Source organism: Herpailurus yagouaroundi, unplaced genomic scaffold (assembly GCF_014898765.1).
Source record: "Herpailurus yagouaroundi ecotype Mexico unplaced genomic scaffold, PumYag 183, whole genome shotgun sequence".
Lineage (NCBI taxonomy): Eukaryota > Metazoa > Chordata > Mammalia > Carnivora > Felidae > Herpailurus > Herpailurus yagouaroundi.
In genome coordinates, this window is record NW_024412414.1 from 248,041 (window position 1) to 271,428 (window position 23,388).

Below are 23,388 nucleotides of genomic sequence, written 5' to 3' on the forward strand. Positions count from 1 at the left end.
GCTCTTGGGACACGAGACCAGCCAGTCTACCGTCTGCAGAGGGGAAAGGGCCATCCCCAAAGGCTGCCCCTCTGTAAGCCAAGAGGCCCACATGCTTCTAGGAGACAGGCTCTGGGACCCCTCCGGACCCCGTCTAATGCTCCAGACATGCTCCTAATCCACCCACCCCGTGTAGGCTCACGGAGCTCCTGGGGAAGTGGGCCTGAGACCAGGACCGTGGGGGGCTCACTCCCCTGCCTCCAACTCCAGCACCTGCTCACGTAGCCCGTGTGACTCAGTGCTGGGAAGCACAGCTCAAGGGTGTGCTGGGTTCCAAGTCCTTCGCCACCTGGGACACAGACACCCGTCTATGCGGTTGGTTTTCCCAGCTTCAGTGCATTTTAGCTCAGTCATTTCCACTATTCCACTGCCCTCAGTCAGCATTGTCCTTTCTAGGGTTTCTTCTGTCTGATGGTGTGGTTACTGTGCCAGCCAGGTCTGCAAGCAACACAAACACCAACAGGGTGGAGAACCGAGGGGAGAGGCCTGCGGCCCCCACTGGTCTGCAGGCAACACCGAGGCTCCTGTCATGAGCTCCAAGAGCCCCTCTCCTCCCTCACCGGCCCCCACTTGTAACATGTTTGCAGGGTAATCATTGGATTGACTGCTGGGCTGTGCGCTCCAGGAGGGCAGGGACCTGGGCCGCATACACAGCACCCAGCAGGCTGCGGCACACAGTAGGTGCTCAATAAATGGGCTTGCAAGACAGCGAGCACCAAATAAAGAGAGGCGGGACATAGGGCAACATGGAAGAAAAAATAATTATATTTTTAAGGAAGGAAAACCGCAAAAAAAAAAAAAAAAAAAAAAAAAAAAGCCCAGAAAGAATAAACTTGGGGTTACAATGATCTACATGCTAATAAATCCACGTGACTGTCCTCTAACCTATAATTCTCCGAGCCAAAGCAGGATGTCATGCAAGACAGACAGTGGCTGAAATTCATGTCCCCTGTAACACCATCAGTCCTGGCTTTCCTGTCTAGTCAACTTGTTTCGCATGACAGTGATGTGAATTATATCTCAATTAAAAAAAAAAAAAAACAAATCCATCTAAAATGAATGGACAGAGTTTCCGTTTATATGACTTGTTCACGGCAGGCCTTGGCTGGCTCAGTTCTCAAGGCATCTGTCTGGAATCCTCTCCAGAGCTGTGCCAACCACAACCATCAATCACACAGGTATGTTTATCTTTGGACGAATTTTCCATCTCATTACCTCACTGATGAAAGGGAGGCAACATGACTATTTCCAGTCCTGGGGTATCTCTTGTGTGTTCCAATTCTTTGATGTCTATAGTAGTCACTAAACCCACAAGCTTCCTGAGTACTTGGGATATGCCGTTCCCCTGAACTATGGCCCCTGAACTCATTCAGGGTGAGCTCTTCAGACGTCTTAATTAAATCACCCACCCTTGGGGCGCCTGGGTGGCTCAGTCAGTTAAGTGTTCGACTTCGGCTCAGGTCATGATCTCGCGGTTTGTGGGTTCGAGCCCCACATCGGGCTCTGTGCTGACCGCTCGGAGCCTGGAGCCTGCTTCGGATTCTGTGTCTCCCTCTGTCTCTTCCCTCCCCTGCTCACACTCTGTCTCTCTCTCAAAAAATGAGTAAATATTGGAGTGCCTGGGTGGCTCAGTCGGTTAAATGTCCGACTTCGGCTCAGGTCATGATCTTGCGGTCTGTGGGTTTGAGCCCCACGTCGGGCCCTGTGCTGACAGCTCAGAGCCTGGAGCCTGCTTCGGATTCTGTGCCTCCTTCTCTCTCTGCCCTCTCCTGCTCATGCTCTGTCTCTGTCCCTCTCTCTCTCAAAATTAAATAAACATAAAAAAAATTTTTTTTAAAAAATCATCCACCCTTAACCATACTCACTGCCCTCCCTGGTTGGGTCTCAGCCCGCAGCCCCCACCCTGCATCCTATGCAGAAGGGGCTGGTTTCTCAGCTTCTGTGGTCTGAACGCAGAGAGCCACACAGTGGCTTCTGACCGGATCCACTGTTCTGAGGTGAGGCAGTCTCTTTGAGGACCCCATCTATGCCACAAAAACCCAAATTTCTTGGATACTGAAGCATCTATGCACCCCGCATCACAGAGTGACCCTCCATTCCAGGGGAGGCACCTGCCCAGACACACATCAAAGCCCTCGGATGGACAGGTGACACTCCTGTGCCCAAGATCTTAACATCCTGTGCTCTGACCATGAAACATGGGTAAATGTTTTTAAAAAAGGATAATAACAGTAATAATTCTTAGGAGGACTGGTGCTGCATGAAGAATGCTCATCACATAAAATGCATCCCAGGTCCACGGCCGTCTAGAACTTCCAGAACAAATGCACATCCGTTAAGTAGTTTTGCCCTCACAGCACAGACAGAAAGGACTCAAGGGCTCTGATGGAGAAACTGAGCCCCAAGGGGGGACAGTGGCCTGCCAAGGCTGCCCGGCACTCAGTGGCAGGCCGAGGGCAAGACTCACTCCCATGTGAGGTTCACAGCTTCTGACGTTCTGAAAACAAAGGGACGGACACACACCCAAGAGGACTGAAAGCAGCATCTCGCAAAGATGTTTGCACTCCTGTGCTCATAGCAGCTTTACTAACAGTAGCCAAGGCAAGGAAGCAGTAAGTGCCCATCAGCAGGTGAATGGAGATAAACATTCAACAGACGTGAATACCCATGCAGTGGACTACTCTTCAGCCTTAAAAAAGGAAGGAAATTCGGACACTGGCTACAACAAGGACGAGCCTTGAGGACATCATGGTTAAGTGAAATAAGCCGGTCACAAAGGGACAAATATGGTAGGATTCCACTTCCTTGAGGTCTCTAGAGAAGTCAGATCCACAGAGACAGAAAGGAGGACGGTGGGTGCCAGGGACTGAGGGAGGCGGGAGGGATGGGGAGTTGGTGTTGAATGAAAACAGAGTCTCAACTTGGGAAGATGAAAAAAGTTCCAGAGCCGGATGGTCGTGATGGTTGCACGACAACATGTGTGTACTCCATGCCACTGAACGCTTCAAAAGCATCAAAATGGGAAATTTTATGCCATGTGTATTTTACCACAATAATAAAAAGGGAGCCTCTGCCGTGATTCCCCCGCAGAGTCAGCGACCCACCTGTAATCTTTCCTTGTCTGATTTTCTGCACCTTATAGCGAATGGAGGTCCCCACCATCAGGTAGACGTCGTACGCTGGGTTCAGAAGGATGTTCTCCAAGATCAGTAGCCTGACCTCCGCAGGGTGCACGTGCTTGGAAGACGGAGGAGAGCAGGGAAGGTGAGGTGAGGTTGGGGAACGGAGAGCAGTGTGGGCAAGAGAAAGAGAATCTAGAACTTTTCAGGATGCTCGTGTGTGGACCGAGAAGTTAGGGAGACAGAAACAAGGCAATGCTCCCAGCCCCACACCTTCAGTCCCCTGAAACCCCAGGGGAAGCCGGTGTGAACAGCAGGCCACGTATTACTGCCACACGGACCGAGCAAGTCGCCTCACATTACGCACACTGTAGCTCTGGGTACAATCTTAATTAAACGGAAAGAAAAGTGAGGAGTGAGATCCACGGACACTGTGGCCAACAGGAGCTCGGGGGCTCCCCCCGCAAAAACCCAAAGGCCAGGGAGGTTGGGAGGGAGGCCACTGGCAAACCTGAAAAGGGCAGAGATGCATGTCCCTGAGGAGTGCTCGGCCCATCCTGCCCACCTCTCACCCCACGCTGCGACCTCCTCACCAGGAAAAGGCACGAGAGACTTGAAATGGGAGAAAAGACCCCATCTCGAGTCCAGCGCACCCCTCCGGTTACCAGTCTGCGGGGGCCCGCACCTTCCACTGCCTTTGATCTGCTGGCAACTCTTCCAGTCGGAGAAAACTTGGCAAAGGGAACAATTCTTATCCACAGAAATGCAAATACATTGTCTCAGGTGGAGATGTGGCTGATTTTCATCCCGTGGATATTTTTTCTATGTTTATTTATTGATTTTGAGAGAGAGACAGAGACAGCGCGTGAGCCAGGGAGGGGCAGAGAGAGAGGGAGACACAGAATCCCAAGCAGGCTCCAGGCTCCGAGCTGTCAGCACAGAGCCCGACGCGAGGCTCGAACCCACAAACCGCGAGATCATGACCTGAGCCGAAGTCGGACGCTTAACCGACTGAGCCACCCAGGCGCCCCATCGTCCCGTGGATATTGACAAGTTCTGCTTCCATTTCTAAATTCTTGGGATTCTCCTTTGACCCATTTGTAACATCTTAAAGGTTTCGTCACTTAATGCTAGCTTAAATAGTATCTTTGACTCATCAAAAAAGAAAAAAAAACAGGCCTTGGGCTGGGCTTGGTGGCGGTACTTTCTAGCACGACAGGCAGAGAAGCCACTTACAGACAGCAGGCAGGACAAGGGTGCCTTTCCAGCTCAGCAGTGGGGCAGGCTGGGCCGGGGCTCCGATAAATGGAGGCAAACTGTCTCCAAATACTAATTGCAGGGTGCTACAGGATAACGCCTGGGATATGGCATGTCCCGTGCTTCTAAACCCCCCCAGGACCCCCAGCCTACTGGCTAAACCACGAAAAAGAGTGAATCAGGAGGAGTTCTCTCACCTGCCGCTTTAGAAAGTAAAAAAAGACATGGGGTGGGGTGGGGAGCCCTCCACAGATGGGACCACCAGTCCCAGGGCTCAAAGTGGCACCCAAGAAGAAACAGCATGGGGGACACCAGGAAGCCCCCAATCTTTTCAGAGCCCCAAATGCTTGGACGCATCCCTCTACTGGGACAGGTGGGTATTTGTCAAAAATCTGCTAGTTAATGAAAATCCTGCCCCTCCTGGCCTCCCTCAAAACTGACAATGGACCAGGGTGCCTGGTGGCTCAGTCGGTTAAGCGTCCGACTCTCGGTTTCGGCTCAGGTCACGATCTCACAGTTCATGGGTTCGAGTCCCGCGTCAGGCGCTGTGCTGACAGCGCAGAGCCTGCTTGGGATTCTCTGTCTTCTTTCAGTTCCCCTCCCCCACTCGTGCTGTCTCTGTCTCTCTCAAAATAAATAAATAAACTTAAAAAAAAAAAATGACAACGGCCCAACTACTTTGTGACTCTGGGGACGGTGTACTCCAGTTCCCCCAACTACCTGTCTCAAAAGCTGTGGCCCCCAAAAAACCAGACCAAAGAAACAGAAATATAGAACTACAGCCTGAAGTTCCCACGGCACCAACGATGAAGCTTTCACAGTAGAGCAACTCGTTCCCACTCCTGAATGCGTGCATGGGTGTGAGCGGCATGGCCGGCCTGGTGTCCCCCCAGGAAGCCCGGCACCTCCCCAACCCCAGGGCCCCACCTTGTAGACGGCCTCCTGGATGCATGCCTTGAGCTTGGAGCTTCCAGTCTTCATCCCGGACACCAGGATGGTGTCCCCCTGCTTGGCCACTTTCTCCATCTCGGAGATGTAGGAAGGAGGGATGTATGTGGACTCCAGGAATGTGAGGATTCTGGAAAGGGAATGTGTCATCAGACCTGGTACGTGGAACCAAAGACCCTAACATATTCACCATCTATCGGCGCCTCTAGGAGGGCCAGGGGCTAACAGTGAGTGGCGTTGCTTACAAATGTGTCCCTGAACCTCCTACATCGGAACTGCCAACCTCCTTGGAAAAAAAGCAGACTCTTGGCCCCTGGCCCAGGTCTTTGTCTACACGAAACCTGGCGATCTGCCTTGTGTCAAAATGTGAATGTGGTTATGGGAAACACCAAATTAGGAGGACCTCCTGCTTAGTCGAAATGCTTCTCTCACAGATGTGGCAGGTGAGGTCCGTGGAAACTGACAAGTGGGCCCATGACCACAGAGCCAGCCGGGGTGGTGCCAGCCAAGCCACCAGCCTCCCAGGGCTCCCTGCTCCATTCTATCCACCCCTCTGGGCCAGCTCCTATCGCTGGGAAATGATTCTCAATGACCACCCCCCTCAGGTGTCGGGACGAGGGGATCACATCCATCTTATTGTTCTGGGGGTTGGGCTGTGGGGAGAAGCCCCAGGTCGGGAGAGAAGTCAGGATGCGGTGACCCTCCCTGCAGTGTAGGCTGGAAGCAGGGCTTGAGGGACCCTTTCCGTACAGTCTCTCTCTTGCAGCCTGCGATCTACAAGTCAGCCTGCCTTTCCACTTGAACAAGAGCATCCCCTGGACACGCTTTCATTCTCCCAAGACCCACCGGGCGCTGCACTACACTGTGATGTATTTCCTTGCCTGGTTTTACTAGGTGTCACATCCTGAATTAAAAAAAAAAAATTTTTTTTAATGTTTATTTATTTTTGAGAGAGAGAGAGAGAGACAGAGCATGAGCGAGGGAGGGGCAGAGAGAGAGGGGACACAGACCTCGATGCGGGCTCCAGGCTCTGAGCGGTCAGCACAGAGCCCCACGCGGGGCTCGAACTCACGGACTGTGAGATCATGACCTGAGCTGAAGTCGGACACTCAACCGACTGAGTCACCCAGGCACCCCACATCCTGAATGTAATGAAAACCCAGGACACTCTGGTCACAACATGCCTTCACGCCTTAGATTTTGGTCAACACTCTGCTCAAGTCTAGAGTGCCTAGAAGTTCGGGGGGCTTGACGGGAAATGCACCTGGCGGCACAGAACAGGGCAGGGAACCAGTGTTCTCTGAGCATCTGGGGCGTCAGGCCCAGAGAGGGGCTCTGAATACCAGTCACCATGCTAACCCACAGAGCTGCTAAGGCCCAGATGGGTTGCGTTCCTTGACTAAGGCCACAGGCAGGAAGTGACTGGGCCAGGATTCGGGCCAGGACTGGAATCCAGGTCTCTTTGATGCACAGACCATGTGCCCAGCTTTATGAGACACCAGAAATTCCAGAGCTTGTTCAGAAGACAGAGCCTGAGGGCCCCATTTCCCAAAAGACCTCAGACCCAAGAGGGAAGCCCAGCTTTCACAGCATCAGGGCAGGAGGATGTGTGCTATGGGGACAAGCATGAGCAAAGCCAAGATGTTCCCTAAAGCCCAGAGCTGCACTTTTAAAAGTATAAAGCAAAGACCAGACCCTTAACTCCCCACAAAATACTAACTGCAAAGTGGTAAGAAAGTGACTTCACAGTGGGCACCCAGGCAGACACCATCTCGCCCAAGTGACGACAGGGAACATCGTTGGTGACAGACCACGAAGTCATGACAAGATGCACTCGGGAGAATACAGAATCTCGCCTCGGTGACATTCCCGCCCAAGACGCAAAGCTCTGAGTCTAACCAGGAGAGAATATCAGATAATCCTGAAATGAGGGACATTCTGCAAAATAACTGGACTATAATCTTCACAAGCACCAAGGTCCCAAAAGCCAAACAAAGACCAAGAAACTGTCCTAGGCTGATAGAAACTAAGAGACCGGACGGTATACAGCAGGTGGCTCTGGCTGGGTTCTTTGCTTCACACGAAGGATAGAATCGGGATAGACCGCCAAGGTTTGACCGGCATCCGATGCCTGCAGACGGTGTCGCTCTCCTCATTTTGATGACCATCTTGTAGATGCGCAGGAAAATGTCCTTAGCGGTTGTCAGTGCACGGTCAATATTAGGGACATGAGGTCGACAACTTGCTCTCAAATGCTTCAGGGACACCACTCTGTGTACCGTACTTGCAACTTTTCCGTAGGCTGAAAATAACTGCAAGTCTTTGTTTTCTTTTTTAATTAAGTCTTCCTCAGAGCTCGAGAGCATGATGCTAAGCGACACACGTCAGCCAGAGAAATACAAACACCGTATGACTTCACTCATATGTGGAATTTAAGAAACAACCAAGGAAGGGAAAAAGAAGAGGGAGACAGAGGCCAAGCAGGAAACAGACTCCTGACTACACAGAACAAACCGATGGTTACCAGAGGGGAGGTGGGTGCGGGGGGATGGGTGAAACAGGTGATGGGGATTCAGGAAGCCACTTGTCACAAGGAGCACCGGGTGACGTACGGAAGCGCTGAATCGCTACACGTGCACCCAACACTAATACAACACTGTACGTTAACTGTACCGGAATCAAAATAAAACAAAGTAAAAAAATAAATAAATAAAGGTTATAAGTGGCTAGTCACAGCAAAAAATTAAGTCTTCCCCCCACCAAGAGGGACTTTGAAATTTTACTTAATAAGGCGTGAGGCGAAGCAGTATATAGCAGGGGATATGAACCCAGACCCTGGGTCTGCACCACCACCTCTCTGGCCAACAGGACTTCCTGGTCCACATCTGCTCTGTCCAATGGGTAGGAGCCACTAGCCGCATAGCTAACAAGCGCTTGAAACACAGCTCGTACAGCTGAGGAGCGAGAGTTTTCATTTTATGCATCTAAATTTAAAGAGCCAGGGTTGGCTTGGGTTAGTGGCTACCATATTGGATAGCACAGATGTGCGCAGATCCGAGTGCAAATTCTAGGTCCAGCCACTTATCAACCAGACAAGTGGCTTACACTTTTGTTTCTAGGTCTGAAAAATTGCAAAAAAAACAGTGGTATGTGAGCCCACGTGGCTGGTGGGGGGACTGAGTGAGGCGAGATCCTGAACGAGCCCGTCACATAAGGAGTCCGTCTGCATCCCCCAGCGCTGAGGGACGCAGCCTCTTGTGCCTGTGAAGGGCTGGCTGTCACTGCCGGAATGTCCTCCTGGCCAAAAGAAAACTGTCTCCCCTTTAACGTATCCCCACGGGAGGGCTGCCCTCTGAGACCATGTGCCACCGTTCCCTGCGCCCCGTGACAACCTTCCATTACCTGGGACAAGTTTTCTGTTTCACAGCCGGGCACCCCAGCCCCCTCGACCACCTCCCACGGAGAGCGCCCCAGCGGGCTGCAGAGGCTGTAAGCTTCTGGCACAGCTGTGTGAGCCAAAACGCCCTGCCTCAGTCAGTCATGGGGAATGCTGGCCAGCATCCCGGGAACTTTCCTGGGCTCCTTGCTGAAGGTGGGATGGTGACGGTGACGATAAAAGCCCCCAGCTGCATGCAGCCAACCGACGGCCCCCCTCCTGCTTTCCTGCAAAGGTGAGGCGCCTCTTACCGCAGGGCATTGTGGGAGTCTGAGAACCCGTTGGCCTCCGTGTCCTTCACGATTGTCCAGTCAAAGACGAGCCCAGCGAGGGTGCTGAACGTGTTCCCTGTAAGAGCAAGTGGTGGGGGAGCAAAAAATGCATCAGACTTAACTCCCTGCTGCCAAGGGAAGGGGCAAAGGCACTCAGCACCACCCTTCTGCAAAGCAGGTGTCACGCCTCCATTTCAGGAAAGGGAAACTGAGGCATAAAGGGCCAGGGTCGGGTGACTGTGAGGGACTAAGCTGGGATGTGAACCAAATCTGTCTCAGGTGAGCATCTGTGTTCTTCCCACTGTACCTCCAGCCTCTGACTGCTCACGACAGGCGCGGTGAAGTGCGTGACACCATCACCCCTCACGTCTGGAAGCACTTTACAGTTTAGACGCAGCCTCTGAGACCTGAGCCATTGGTTCCTCCTCACCCTCCCTCTGCGGGGAAAGAAGCTGGGGATGAGGGGCAGCGTCTGGTCTCTCCACCTAGGCGCTGAGACTCCCAGGATCCCAGCGTGGAGGAGGTGGCAAGCCACCCAGCTGGCCCGAGCTCTGAAGTGCCAGCTTGCTGCCCGTGAGCCTTCTGATAGGACGTCAGGACGAGTGGAGCCCAGCCAGAGCGACCAGGCGATGGATTTTGGAGACAGGACCCACTGTGGGTCCTAACACGCCATAAAGACCTTCTTAGTCTAAGTACCAGATCTGGTCCCGCCTGGAAACCCTGCAACAGGGCAGAGGGTGGAAACTGGTCACTCTGAGGCCTGATCTCCTAGGAGCTGTGGCTTTGCTGTTACCCAGTCAATGCTTCTTTTGCATTTTTGAGGTATTTCTCACCGTTTCAAGTTAAGAAATGCAACCTATAAATCCAACTTCTGTGTTCTCTTGAAGAGTCTGCAGATCCAGCCTCCTGGGCCCTCGTCCCTCTGGTGACCAACCAGTGGCTGGCCCAGCCTCACTAGAAGGGATCATGGTCTCCGGTTTGCCACACTCCGCACCATGCTCTGTTGTCCCACCCCCACTCTGTAGTCCTCATCCACATTCCCTGTCTTGCCAGCTCCCAAATAGAACGTCTAGGAAAGCTCTTTCTACAGAGCAAAGGGTAAGGCATTTAGAGTCAGAGGGGTCCCGCCCCTCCCCACCCATGTGATTTTAGAAGCCAGATGAAACAGTGCTCAGCAAAAGCTCCAGAAAACGGGGCCGCCTTTGCCATCACTTTTAGGGCAACACAGAGGTACTCTGTGACCCAGCAATTCCACCCCTGGGTATACACACTCAGGGGAAACAAGAAACTATGTCCACATAAAGACTTGCACACGAATGGCCCCAGCAGTATTATTCACAACAGCCAAAAAGTGGAAACGACCTGAATGTCCATCAACAAATGAATGGATAAACAAATGTGGTCCATTCATACAGCAGGATATTATTCACCCATAAAAAGGAAGGAAATCCATGCGACTACATAGATAAACATTATGCTAAGTGAAAGAAGTCAGACACAAAAGGCCATACATCGTATGATTCTATTTATACGAAATGTTCACAACAGGGAAATCTATACACAGAAAGTAGCGGCTGCCAGGGGCTGGAGAGAGGAAAGAATAGGAGGCAGCCGTTCTTGGGTCCCGGGTTTCATTTCTGGAGTGACGAAAATGTTCTAAAATTAGCGAGTGGGGATGGTTGCACAACTCTGTGAATATATTAAAAGCATATAAAATGAACTGGATGAATTTAAATTTAAATGGATGAATTTCATGGTATTGGAATCTCAAAAACAAATAAATCTTTTTTTTTGTTTTAAGCAACACAAGACAGGAAATAAAACGGACTGGGCTAGAACAGGGCTTGGCAAACTATGGCACACCGTCAGTTTTTGTAAATAAAGCTTTATTAGAACACAGCCCGCGAAGCATCCTCTATGACTGCTTCAGAACGACGGCTCGGTCAAACATCACGTCCCTAAGAAACTGTCCTGACTTCTGTCCCCCATGCACCAGCCTCCAACCTTCCCTGGGGTCGGCTCCCCCAGCTGTGCAGCACTTTCACACCTGCATCCAAGGTGATGAGAAGCGGCACCTGCTGAGATGCATGTGCCCCCTCCCCCCTCCCCCATAGCCCGAGCTGCGGGGGCAGAAGCACCTGGCAGGACGCCCAGCAGATGGAAACGCTCAGCCGCCGGCTCACTGGGAACCACTACCTGCCGCCCGGCACTAAGCCCCGCACACACTGCCCACCAAATCCTTGCAACCCCCCGATAAACACCACTATCTCAGTTTCACAGACCAGACAACAGCTCGGAGAAGTGAGGCGGCTTACCTGACAGATAAATAGGGACAAGGGAACTGTCAGATGCTCTAGAGCAGTGATTTCACCCCCAGGGGGCATTTGGCAATGGCTGGAGATACTTTTGGTCATGAAGCTTTGGGGAGTTCTCCTTCCCTCTGGTGGGTGGAGGCCAGGGATGCTCCCGAACTTGCTACGACATACTGGAGCCCCGACCACAAATCCTTATCTAGCCCCAAGTGTGGATAGTACCCGGGCTGGGAAATTCCAATCTAGAGAATTCTTTTTTTTTGTTGTTTTTTTTTCAAGCAGAAGCAGCTGGGATGGTCAGGGAAGATTTCAAAGACAAGGTGTGCCAAGGTCTGGCCTGAAGTTTTTTGGGAGACCATTCGGCCTGAAAGACATCTATTGCCTGACTTAGTTTCTCCAACAGGAATCTCAACTGGCAGGTTTCCCTCTGCTCCTCGACCACGAGGTCAGGCTGCAGCCAAGACAGCCCACCTGGTATCAAGAACAGATCTTCTAAGAATCCCAGAACAATTCAGTATCGGACTCCAGCGAAACAAAGTGAAGGATGGTGCAGAGGCCGGCACAGGGACGTTTCCTGGCGTGCACACACGCACGCACACACACACGTGCGCCCCACAGTCTGGACCAGGAAGCCAACTCCGGCCCTCAAAGCCAGGCAGGGAGAACACTGCCACTGTTTAGAGTGTACTGACCCTGTGACCCTCTCCCACCATCCCACAGCTCCACGACGCCAGACGTCAGCTTCCCAAAGACGCGTTCTACCCAGCATGACCCTGTGCACAGGCGCAGAGTCCCCCTCCAGGAAATGCCAAAGCTCTCATCTCACAAGCACTGCTGCAGAGGCCAGGGTGTGCCAGGCACGGCCATGGTCCTGCTGCCCCCGAGCGCCTGGGGGCCACTCAGAGCGATCCCGACCTCTTCGGTGTCTTCCCAGCACCAGCTTCGCCATCCTGGCTGGGGCAGCCCTCCCTGGGGGCCAGCAGGGTCAGACGAGAGGGGACAGAGAAGCAGGGGCACCTCCTCACCTTCGGAGTCCAGGGCCTGGATCTTCAGTTCCAGGGGCGAGTCCTCCAGGTACAGCTCGCGGGTGGTGGAGACGATCTGAATGCCGTGGATGAGGTCGACGATGGCATCGCAGCGCAGGACCTGGCCCGTGGCTGGAGGGATGGGAACGGACCGGTCAGCACAGAAGGCGGCGCCCCGACCGCCAGGGTCTCGCTGGTCAGGTGCTCTTGCATTTTGGCAAAGGTGAGAGCAGTCAACAAAACCAGCACCCCGAGATGGGGCCGGGAGAACCACACTAACCCTCAGAAGCCAAGCCGCTGACCAGCACACGGGCCTTCTAAAAGGCAGCACGGACCTGTGCACAGAAAGGGCTCGGAGACATTTCGGGTGCCCATCTCGTACTCCTCCAACGTGAGCACCAGCATTTAAAGCGGTGTGCGAGAAAACTCCGAGAAAATCTAGTTTTATTCAGGGTGTGACCACTAAGTTAAATGACCAGGGCACATTATGAGGAGTTAGCATCCAGAAAGCTGAGGCTGTTCTGAATGCTCGCCCCCACGCTGAAATCAGGAACTGCGCCCTGAGTCTGTCTGTTCGTTTACACGGGTGCTTTTACACAGACTATCAACTGCACTATCGAATAAATGGGTTATGTGAGCAAGCACACAGACTTTTTTACGTGCCCCATAAAGAAGCTACACAAATGGCATTGCCTGGAGAATTCTCCAGTGTAAAAATAACAGCATGTGACACAAAATCATTCTGACCATTCTCCAGGCACCATATAAAACCCTTTGTGCGCTGTTAATGGTACCTTGTTAGAAAGCAGTCATCAAAATCCTTACAGATATTCATATGTAAAACTGGGACTCTATCCTTGGTAGTAAATAACTTAAGACAACCCAAAAGTGGGGCGCCTGGGCAGCTCAGTTGGTTAAGCATCTGACTCTTGATCTCAACTCAGGTCTTGATCTCAGAGTCTTAATTTCAAGCCCTGCATTGGGCTCCATGCTGGGCATGGGGCCTATTTAAAACAATTTTGTTTCTTAATTGTTCTCTGTATAAATATAACACTGAAACAAGCAGCTTGAAAACAATCTAAATGTCCAATATGAGGGGATCCTTACAGGACAACCCCCTGTGGGAAGTGTTATTCAGCTGTTAAAAATAACTATCAAAATGAAAACTTTTCATATCATGTTAAATAGAAGAAAGCATGACAGAAAATAGCGTTAATTGTCTTCTAAGCATTTTACAACTATGATGTGGTCAATTAACTATGGGGCAGTAAGAGAATCACAAAAAGAATCCCAACAATTTTCTTCGTTTTGATTCAACCCCTATTGAAGAGTTATTTGGGTAACAAATAATAATTTAGAAAGGAAAGCCAGGGGCGCCTGGATGGCTCAGCTGGTCAAGCATCTGACTTCGGCTCAGGTCATGATCTCACAGTCCGTGAGTTTGAGCCCCACGTCGGGCTCTGTGTTGACAGCTCAGAGCCTGGAGCCTGCTTCGGATTCTGTCTCCCTCTCTCTCTGCCCATCCCTGGCTCATACTCTGTCTCTCTCGGTCTCAAAAATAAATAACATTAAAAAAAATTTTTTTTTTTAAAAGAAAGGAAAGCCAGCCTCCGTGAGGGGGAAAACAGAACACAGCGCCAGAGGGAGGGATGGGGGGTGGAGGGGGCGGGTGCCGCCTGCATGGCCTCTCCTCCTGCCTGAGCATCCTCTGACCCAACAAAAGAGAGAGGAAGCGCTGCCACAGGCCCGGGCTGGCTGTGTGGCCGAGGTCTCAGTGGGGTGCTTCCCGCCTCTTGTCCCGCCACAGGTCCCAGGGCACTGAGCTCTTACTGATGTCCTCGGCGAAGATGATGCTGGTCAGGCGGGCGGGCTGGGACAGGCGGGCCTGCACCACTGCCTTCTGGGAGCACTGCGCTTCGTCCACGCCCAGCGGCTCTATACTGGCCACCTCCGGCCGGGTCGATGACCTACAGCAGGAAGATGAGACTTCACTCTCTGGGGTGGGGTTACCCCGAGAGGCACAGCTGGGACCAGAAGCCAGAGCTGCAGGTCGCCATCCGGGGCCCCATCCCAGACGCCAACACAGAGTAGAGGTGGGCAGTGTCCAGGGGGTTTCACACCCAGGGGAGAAATGGGGCCCGGCTGAGGCCCCTCTAATGCAAGCATGACCACCAAAGGACACGGGACCTCCCCTCCCAAACACACACACACACTGAGCAAATCAAACAGGGGACCAAACACATGGGAACACCTTACAAGCCTTATAAGACTTCTCTATGGAACAAGAAATAATTCTCAGGGCGCCTGGGTGACTCAGTTGGTTAAGCATCTGACTTCAGCTCAAGTCATGATCTTGTGGTTCATGAGTTTGAGCCCCACGTCGGGGTCTGTGCTGACAGCTCAGAGCTCACTTCAGATCCTCTGTCCCCCTCTGTCTTTGCCCTCTCACTCTCTTTCTCTCTCTCCCTCCCTCTCAAAAATAAACACTAAGAGGGCCACCTAGGTGGCTCAGTCGGTTAAGCGTCCGAGTTCGACTCAGGTCATGATCTCACAGTTCATGAGTTCGAGCCCCACATCAGGCTCTGTGCTGACAGCTCGGAGCCTGGAACCTGCTTCGGATTCTGTGTCTCTCTCTCTCTGTGTCCCTCCCCCGCTCACGCTCTTTCTCTCTCTCAAAAATAAATAAACATTAAAAAATTAAAATAAATAAATAAGCATTGGGGGAAAAAAGGAAATAATTCTCTATCAGTGGGAAAACTGCCTTTGGTGTCAGGTGAGGAGGAAACACCGTGGATCTGTGCTGACCTCTGGGCCGGGCCTGGCACAGAGCAGCCACCCAAGCATTAGCCACCCCCCAACAGGTCCTACGAAACCTGGAGATCACCAGCTGTGAAGACAACCACAATCGTAAAGTCCCAGTGCACACAGAGGTGCCATTAGGGGAAAGATGAGAAGAAAGGCAGATAAGCGCAAATAAACCAGCAAAATCTAGGAGATGGCTTCCCATGGAGAGACGGGGCTCCACGACAGGATGAAGGGACGGTGTGATTGGGGGAGTGACCCAAGGCCGGTGCCACGGCTCCCCACCTATGACAGGCTGACGACAGTTCCTGGGCCAAGGTGGGATGAGAAGTAGTGGGGGTGAGCAGAGAGGAGACTCCACAGAAAGTGCTGGGTGAGCATGTGCCATTACAGCTCTCTGCAGACAGGGTGCTCATGGAAGTTTCCGGGGAAGGCGTCTCGGTGAAGACCACACAAAGATCGGGGGGTTCGGGCAAGGCCCGGAGGTGGGCAGCAGCCAGGAGGGCTCCAGGAACAGAAAGACTAGTGTGATCTGAGGCCTGGGACGCCATTCCAGGAGACCAGAGGCGTTGACCAAAGCCTGTGCTCCTAACCACCACCCCAAGCCACTAATGGCCTTTCTTGAGCAGTTTTCAAAATCTGGAGTCCCATCATCAGGAAAACGTAAATCAGAGCCACAATGAGATTATCACCTCACGCCCGCTAGAATGGCTATTATCAAAAAGACAAGGCGAGGATGTGGGGAAAAGGGAGCCTTCGTGCACCATCGGTGGGAATACAAATTGGGGCAGCCACCGTGGAAAACCGTATGGAGGTTCCTCGAAAAAACTAAAAATACAAGTCCCGTATAGGATTCATCAATTCCACTTCTGGGAACATAACCAGAGGAAATGAAATCACTGACTTGAGAAGCTATCTGCACCCCCGTGAGTACTGCAGCACTATTCACAACAGCCAACACACTGGAGCAACCTCAGTGACCATCAGTGGTCAAGTGGATAAAGAACATGTGGAAAACACACACACACACACACACACACACACACACACACACACACACACACACACAAATATTACTGAGCCATAAAAGAGAAGGAAACCCTGCCGTTGGGTGACAACATGGATGGACCTTCAGGGTGTTATGCTAAGTGGAGTAAGTCAGAAAGAGAAAGACAAATACTGTATGATTTCACTTAAACGTGGACTCTACAAGCAACCAAACTCACAGAAACAGAGAATACACTGGTGGTTGCCAGAGGCAGGGGGATGGAGGAAATGGGTGAAGGGAATCAAGAGGTACAAACTTCTGGCTGTAAAATAAATCTTGGTGATATAAGGTACAACATGGTTACTACAGTTAACAATCCTGTATTGCACATTTGAAAGTTGCTAAGGGAATAGATCTCAAAAGTTGTCAACACAAGAAGGAAATTGTAACTATGTATGGTGATGGATGTTAGCTAGATGTACTGCGGTGATCACTTGGCAACATACACCTGTATCAACTCATTCTGTTGTCCACCATTAAACTAATACAATGTTCTGTGTCAATTATAGCTCAATAAAACCGGGAAAAAAATCTTTGAAGGAGATGGTGGGGGTTGAGGTCAAAGAGATGGCAGGAACTGAGGTCAGGGAGGCTTGGGGGGCTCTGAGTAAAGAGCTCAGATTTATTCTGGGAGCCATGACAAGCCAGCAGGGGATCGTCAGCAGGTGCAAAATCTCCTCCGATTCACTCTGCAGAGCAGAGAACAAGGTGTTGCGCTCAGGGAGCGTGCAGGACCCAGGGGAGGGGTGCCCACCCAGCACTGTCCTAGAAGCTACACTCTGCACAGAGCAGGTTCTACCAGTCTTAGCTCCCCTCCCAGCCCTTGGCTTAAACTCACTGGAACTCCATTGATCTGGGGTATTCAGAAAGAAACTTGTAAGAAACCAAAAACGCCTGGTGCTAAAAAGCAATGGTGTGAAACCACAGCCAAAAAGACATCTATCTCCACTTGTCACCGAGTGCCTCTCCCGGGGCCAGGCAGGCACAGTGGCACCTCCACACACACCTAGGGATGCTTGTGTGGCACAGACATCACGAACCCACGCTGAGCTGCTGGCAGGATGCCTGGAGATGGACCAACACCGCCACCGGAAGTACTCAGAACATAAACCTCACCTACCGTCAAGGGAGGGAATCCAAGCCCCCGAGGACACAGAATCCGAAGCAGGCTCCAGGCTCTGAGCTGTCAGCAAAGAGCCTGATGCGGGGATCGAACCCACGAACTGTGAGATCGTGACCTGAGCCGAAACCAAGAGTCAGATGCTTAACCGACTGAGCCACCCGGGCGCCCTAATAGACTGTTTAGAGCAGTTTTAAGTTTGCACACAACTGAGTGCTAAGTGTGGAAAGTTCCATACTCTCTACCCCCGCACACGCACTGCCTCCCCCGCTGTCAACACCCCTGGACAGAAGGCACACTTGTGACAACTGGGGCGCCTACACGGACACAGCATCATTACCCAGAGCCCATCGTTTGCGGGGGGTTCACTCCTGGGGTTGTACAGTCTGTGTATGAGGACACATATCCACCATCTGTAACATCACACGGAGCAGTCGACTGCCCTAAAAATGCTGTGCTCGGCCGATTCATGCCTATGTTTTGAAGTTCCTATTAAAAAGCCCTATTCAAGCAACGGGTGAATTAACCTTGATTATACCTATAATGTAACCCAACATACCCCAGGCCTCATCATTCCAACATGCGGACCAGCTGCATCCCAAGCTGTCACTGTCACACGAGGTGAGTGGTGAAGGCATGCGACGGCCAGCTCAGAGGACTGAGAGCCAGGCAGGCAAACACTATTCCCAGCTCACCACTTGTCCTGGGGATATCCTCTAATCCCCACCGAGGACCAGCTCTGGAGTTGGTGGGTGCTGACGGCTCTTGCCCCTCTTGAGAAAGTTCCCCATCTTCACACTTAGGGCTGATACAAGGGCACGAAGTGCAGCCTCCAGATAAGAAAAGCAGCGTGCCTGGCCTCCAGCCGCCTGGAAGGAGGTGCCCACCCCACCCACCCTCGGGCCTGCAGTGAGCGGGCTGTCCAGGGTCCCAGCCAGAAGACAGCGCGATCCGCGCAGGCAGGGGAGGGCAGCCTCCAGTGCGGGCATGTAGTGGCATGTGAGCCCTGCACCTGCTCGCCTCGGCTAAGCTGGGACAATGGGAGCCAGGCTCCCTCCTCACGGAGCAGCTGGGAGGGCCAGAAGGCACCTCATAAAGTGACAAAGAACGTCAACAGATGTGGCGGACAGACAGGATTGGGGCAGACCCCCCCCTGTTCCCCCCCCCCCCCCGCCCATTTCACCCGAGAATCTTCTCTCAGCACCAGGGGGCTGCATGTGACGCTGGGAAGGCTCATGCCACCGCCCTACAGGAGGGCTTGAGACAGCCGTTCCAGTGGTGTTTCTGTTACCAGCAAAAGGGTTCTTTTCAGTTATCTGAGTCTTTCTGGGGCGTCGTGAGGCCTGCCTGCTTCAGTCATACTTTTCTTTTTTTTTTTATTTATTTTGAGAGAGACGGAGAGAGAGCACAAGTGGGGTAGGGGCAGAGAGAATCGCAAGTAGGCTTTGCACTGTCAGTGTAGAGCCTGATGAGGGGCTCGAACTCATGAACCGCAAGATCGTGACCTGAGCCGAAGTCAGATGCTTAACCCACTGAGCCACCACCCAGGTGCCCCTCAGCTATACTTTTAGGAGGCACAAAAGAACCACAGAATCCAGCAATTATGTGCCCCTGTCATGGTGAAGTTCAAGTGGATTCTGGATGAAACAGCACATTCAAAGTGTTGGTAATTGCAAAGGGAAAGGTACCCTCAGGACTCGAGCTCCGAACAGAGACTGCCAGGGGTAAGGGGTGAAACATGGGGTGGTGGCAAAGGGAACTTGAGCTTTACTGGCAGTGTTAGATTTCTCACCCAAAAGAAACAGACTGGAAACAAATACATAAATTGTAACCCATGGCTAATTCCAATGGTAACATTGTGGGTATGCATTATGTTATTCTTCGTTATTTTCAATACTATTTCAACTTCGTTCTTTCTTCATTTATCTTGAGGGAGAGAGACAGAGAGTGAGCGCACATGCATGAGGGAGGGGCAGAGAGGGAGACAGAGAGAATCCTAAGCAAGCTCCGCACCGTCAGCACAGAGCCTGATGCGGGGCTCAAACCCACAAACATGAGATCATGACCTGAGCCGAAATCAAGAGTTGGATACTCAGCCAACCGAGCCACCAATGTGCCTCAGAACTATTTCAGCTTTGAAATGCACATACTTCCCCCTAACATTGGACGCAACTTAGAAAACTACTGCTGTGCCCTCTTTGTACAGGGAAGCAAACTGAGGCTTAGAAAGACAAGGGGACCTAGTTAAAGGCCATGCCAGGGCCAGGATACACGTGATCAAGGCCGGGTCTGGGTGTTTTGCTACTCGAGTCCCCTCCCGACTACACAGAAGGGCTGTGTCTGCATCTCACAGCTCTCTAGGGTGGGCTCATAAAACCCCACAGATGCCCCGGAGACTCAGGCTGGCTCCTCCCAGGGCTGGGAATGGAAGAGTTGGCCACACATATGCAATTCTGGAATGTTTCTGCGTCTAGGATCCGGCAAGAGAAGACTCGCTTTTCCAAAGGGGGAGGACGGGCAATTCTGGAGACACAGTGGCTAATCACACCGAGGCAGGCAGACAGAGACAGGGAGTGCCAGAGGAGATAACAGAGGTGATGATGGGCAGGCGTACCTCACATCTGGCTAGTGCTGAGACATCCAGGGACCATGTTTCGATTAAAGTATAAAAGCGGTGGGCACCTGGCTGGCTTAGTTGGAAGAGCGTATGACTCTTTATCTCAGGGTCGTGAGTTCGAGCCCCATGTTGGATATAGAGATTACTTACATAAAACTTAAAAAAGGGGGGGGGCGCCTGGGTGGCTCAGTCGGTTAAGCATCCAACTTCGGTCCAGGTCATGATTTCACAGTTCATGAGTTCGAGCCCCACGTTGGGCTCTGTGCTGTCAGCTCGGAGCCTGGAGCCTGCTTCGGATTCTGTGTCTCCCTCTGTCTCTCTCTCTGCCCCTCCCCAGCTCATGCTCACACTCTGTCTCTGTCAAAAAATAAACTTAAAAAAAATTTTTTTTAAATGTGAGTGTGTGTGTGTGCTGGGAGAATATGGTAATTAATCTTAGGGGTCAGCTTGACTGGGCCACGAGGTTAACTGGGCAAACATTATTCTGGGTGTTTCTGCAAGGGTATTTTTGGATGAGATTAACATTTACACCAGTAGACCGACTAAAGCAGATTGCCCTAATGTCGGTGGGCCTTACCCAATCAGTTGAAGGCTTGGAGAGCCCAAAAGGGCTCACCCTCCTCCAAGAAAAAAAGAATTTCTCTTGCCTGACTGCCTCTGAATTGGGACATTGGCTTATTCTTGCCTTCAGACTCAAACATCAGCTTTTCTTGGGTCTCCAGTCTGCCAGCCTTTGGATGGGAATTACATCATTGGCTTCCCTGGGTCTCCAGCTCGCCAACTCACCCTGCAGATCTTGGGATTTGTGAACCTCCATAATCATACAGGCCAATTCCTTATAATAAATCCCTTTGTATATAATAAAATTATATGCTATTGGTCCTGTTTCTCTAGAGAATCCTTACTAACGCAGGGAGGGGTTAGAAGATAAGAAAGGGGATTGTCCACCACATGTTAAACCAGGGTTGAATACTTACATCCATCAGATTACTTATCCTCCAGCTGGCCTATCTGGGAAAACAAAACTGAGGCTCAGAGAGGTCAAGTAATTTTCCCCAAGCCCCACAGCTGTCAGTGGCAGGGCCAGGGATCACAGCAAGGTCTGTGCAACTCCAGGTCAGATCCTTCTCCCCCTTCATAAGTATTTTCACCGGGGTATGATACACACAACAGCAAAGAGGAGTCATTTACAGACGAACTATTTTTTAAATGAACTCTTTATATATTTCAATTCTTATACTTTCACTTTATTTTTAAAAAAATTTTAAAAGGTTTATTTGTTTTGAGAGAGAGAGAGAGAGAGAGAGAGAGAGAATCCCAGGCAGGCCCCACAATGCCAGCACGGAGCCTGATGCAGGGCTTGAACTCATGAAGCACGAGATCATGACCTGAGTGGAGGTTGGATGCTTAACCGACTGAGCCACCTAGGTGTCCCTCAATTGTTATTCTTTCATTGTAAAGTGTGTTACGAAAAACAAATGTATCAAACTCATGAGTTCATAAATGTTTATACTAAAGACAGTATCAATTTGCCAAAAAAATGAGTCAGTTTGTAGGAAACAGTAAGTAAATCCCAATGCAGGTCATGAGTAAGACAAAGCCAAACTCTGACAGTGGCCTGAAGCGTCTGCAGGTTCATGGCGTGGGAGACAAGGGGCAGAGGGAGAGCGACCCGGTCCCACCATGCCAGCTACACCTTCTCTCTGGCACTACTCTATCAGCTGCCATTTCCCCATGCTTCCAGAAAAACAAGGACAGAGCAGTCTCACGCACCGACGTCAGGGACTCTGGAGACCAGCAAGTCCCCTCCCTGGTTGGGCAGGTCCCACGGCGAGGAGCAGAGGATGTGTCCCGTGCCACAAGACCGAACGTGGCAGCCGCACGCATCCCAGACAACAGGGCACGGGATCCTCGGGACAGACCCCGGGGGACGGGGCTCAGAGACAGACAAGCACTAACAGCTTAGGAGGCAGGTCCGCGTGCAGCCCAGACAGCTGAGACGCCCTCTAGGTAACCTGCCGCCCACGGAAGCCAGCTCTCTGTGGCCACAGCCCAATTCATTTGCACATAGGAATGAATGAATGAATTTGCACAGCCCAATTCATTTGCACATAACACCGTGTTCCACCGAAGAGACAAGTCCTGGCTCCTACGGCTTTTCTGCTGAAGAGCCTTCCTCTGACCCCAGTTTAAATTAACTGTCAGTCCACCGACAGGATTCGTGATGCCCCAGCTTGCACGTGCACGGTCCTTCCATACATCTCAGCCGGTGGTTGGTGGGCCCCGTCTTCCCACTGACCGGCACGCCCCAGGGCCCACAGGACAGGCTCCCAGGGCTCCCCCGGGCCCCTGGCGCAGCATGGTAAGCGGCACTTGGTGATGGTGACAGGCTTCCCTCTGTTCTCTGTTGGTCTCTGCTACAAGGTGACGTCCTAAGACAGCAGGGTGCTGCCACTCACCTGCTGTGTGGCCTTAAGCAAACAATCTAATCTCTCCAGGCCTCTGTCTCTTCATTTGCACAGTGGAATAAAAATAGTTCCTGCCGCAAAGGATCGGGGTGGATTATATGGGATAGAAGATATAAAGCTCTCATTATGGGCCTTGAACATAGCAAGCTCTCAAGTTCAGGAAACACAAGGTTCTCAAATGAGAGGCCTTTCGTGCAGTGCTGACCACGAGAACTTAGCTTTTTAAGGGAAGGAAGACAATGCAGGTCCTTCTAGATCATGAACATTTATGCCTCACCGTGTCCATCCCTTTCCCTGAGCGAAGCCTGACCCTGGTCCCTGTTGTCAGGCCCCCATAGCAGCTTCATCCGGGACCCCCACCGTCAACGGTGGAGCCAAGACAGGGTAACTGGCCCAAAACCACACTGCCAGCAAGATCCCGACCCATCAGACTTCAAGTCTAACCTCTGCCCGGAATTCCCTCCCGCCCTCCCTCCCAGCTTTCATACTTCCATTCCTTTGCTTCTGCCGTTCCTGCCACCTCACATGCCCTTCCTTCTCCCGGCTCTCAGGCTGCCGGCCTTCATGGCTTCGTGGCTCGCGGTAAATGGCAGCTCTTGCACGGCCCCATCCCCAAGCCTCCTCACCCCCTCCTCTCAGCCCCCACAGCCCCACTGGTCCTCATGCATTCATGCACCGAATCCACATTTGCTGGGTTATATGCTGTACTCCAGGTTATCTGCTGCTCTAAGTGCTGGGGATACACCAAGGGACAAGATATGCATTAATCCCCATCTTCATGGAGCTTACATTTCAGTGCGAAGAATAAACAAAACAAGTAAGTGAATGCAGGATCTTACACAATAGGGCTGTGGACAAACATAACGCAGGGACGGGAAAGGTTGCGATTTTTAGGAGGATGGTCAGAGGAAGCCTTAACAGAGAG

General features: G+C 51.8%; 1 protein-coding gene across 4 annotated transcripts in view; it reads right to left on the reverse strand.

Moving 5' to 3' along the window:
• NUP210 (nucleoporin 210) overlaps window positions 1-23,388 on the reverse strand; it is a 109,177-nt gene that overhangs the window by 75,742 nt on the left and 10,047 nt on the right. For all 4 annotated transcript variants that reach the window (XM_040491859.1, XM_040491858.1, XM_040491860.1 and 1 more), the window contains exons 2-6: window positions 14,239-14,375; window positions 12,409-12,540; window positions 9,051-9,147; window positions 5,343-5,493; window positions 3,144-3,276 (exon numbers count right to left, since the gene is read on the reverse strand). In XM_040491859.1, the coding sequence (XP_040347793.1) occupies window positions 3,144-3,276; window positions 5,343-5,493; window positions 9,051-9,147; window positions 12,409-12,540; window positions 14,239-14,375 (650 nt within the window). The remainder of the gene's footprint in view (window positions 1-3,143; window positions 3,277-5,342; window positions 5,494-9,050; window positions 9,148-12,408; window positions 12,541-14,238; window positions 14,376-23,388) is intronic.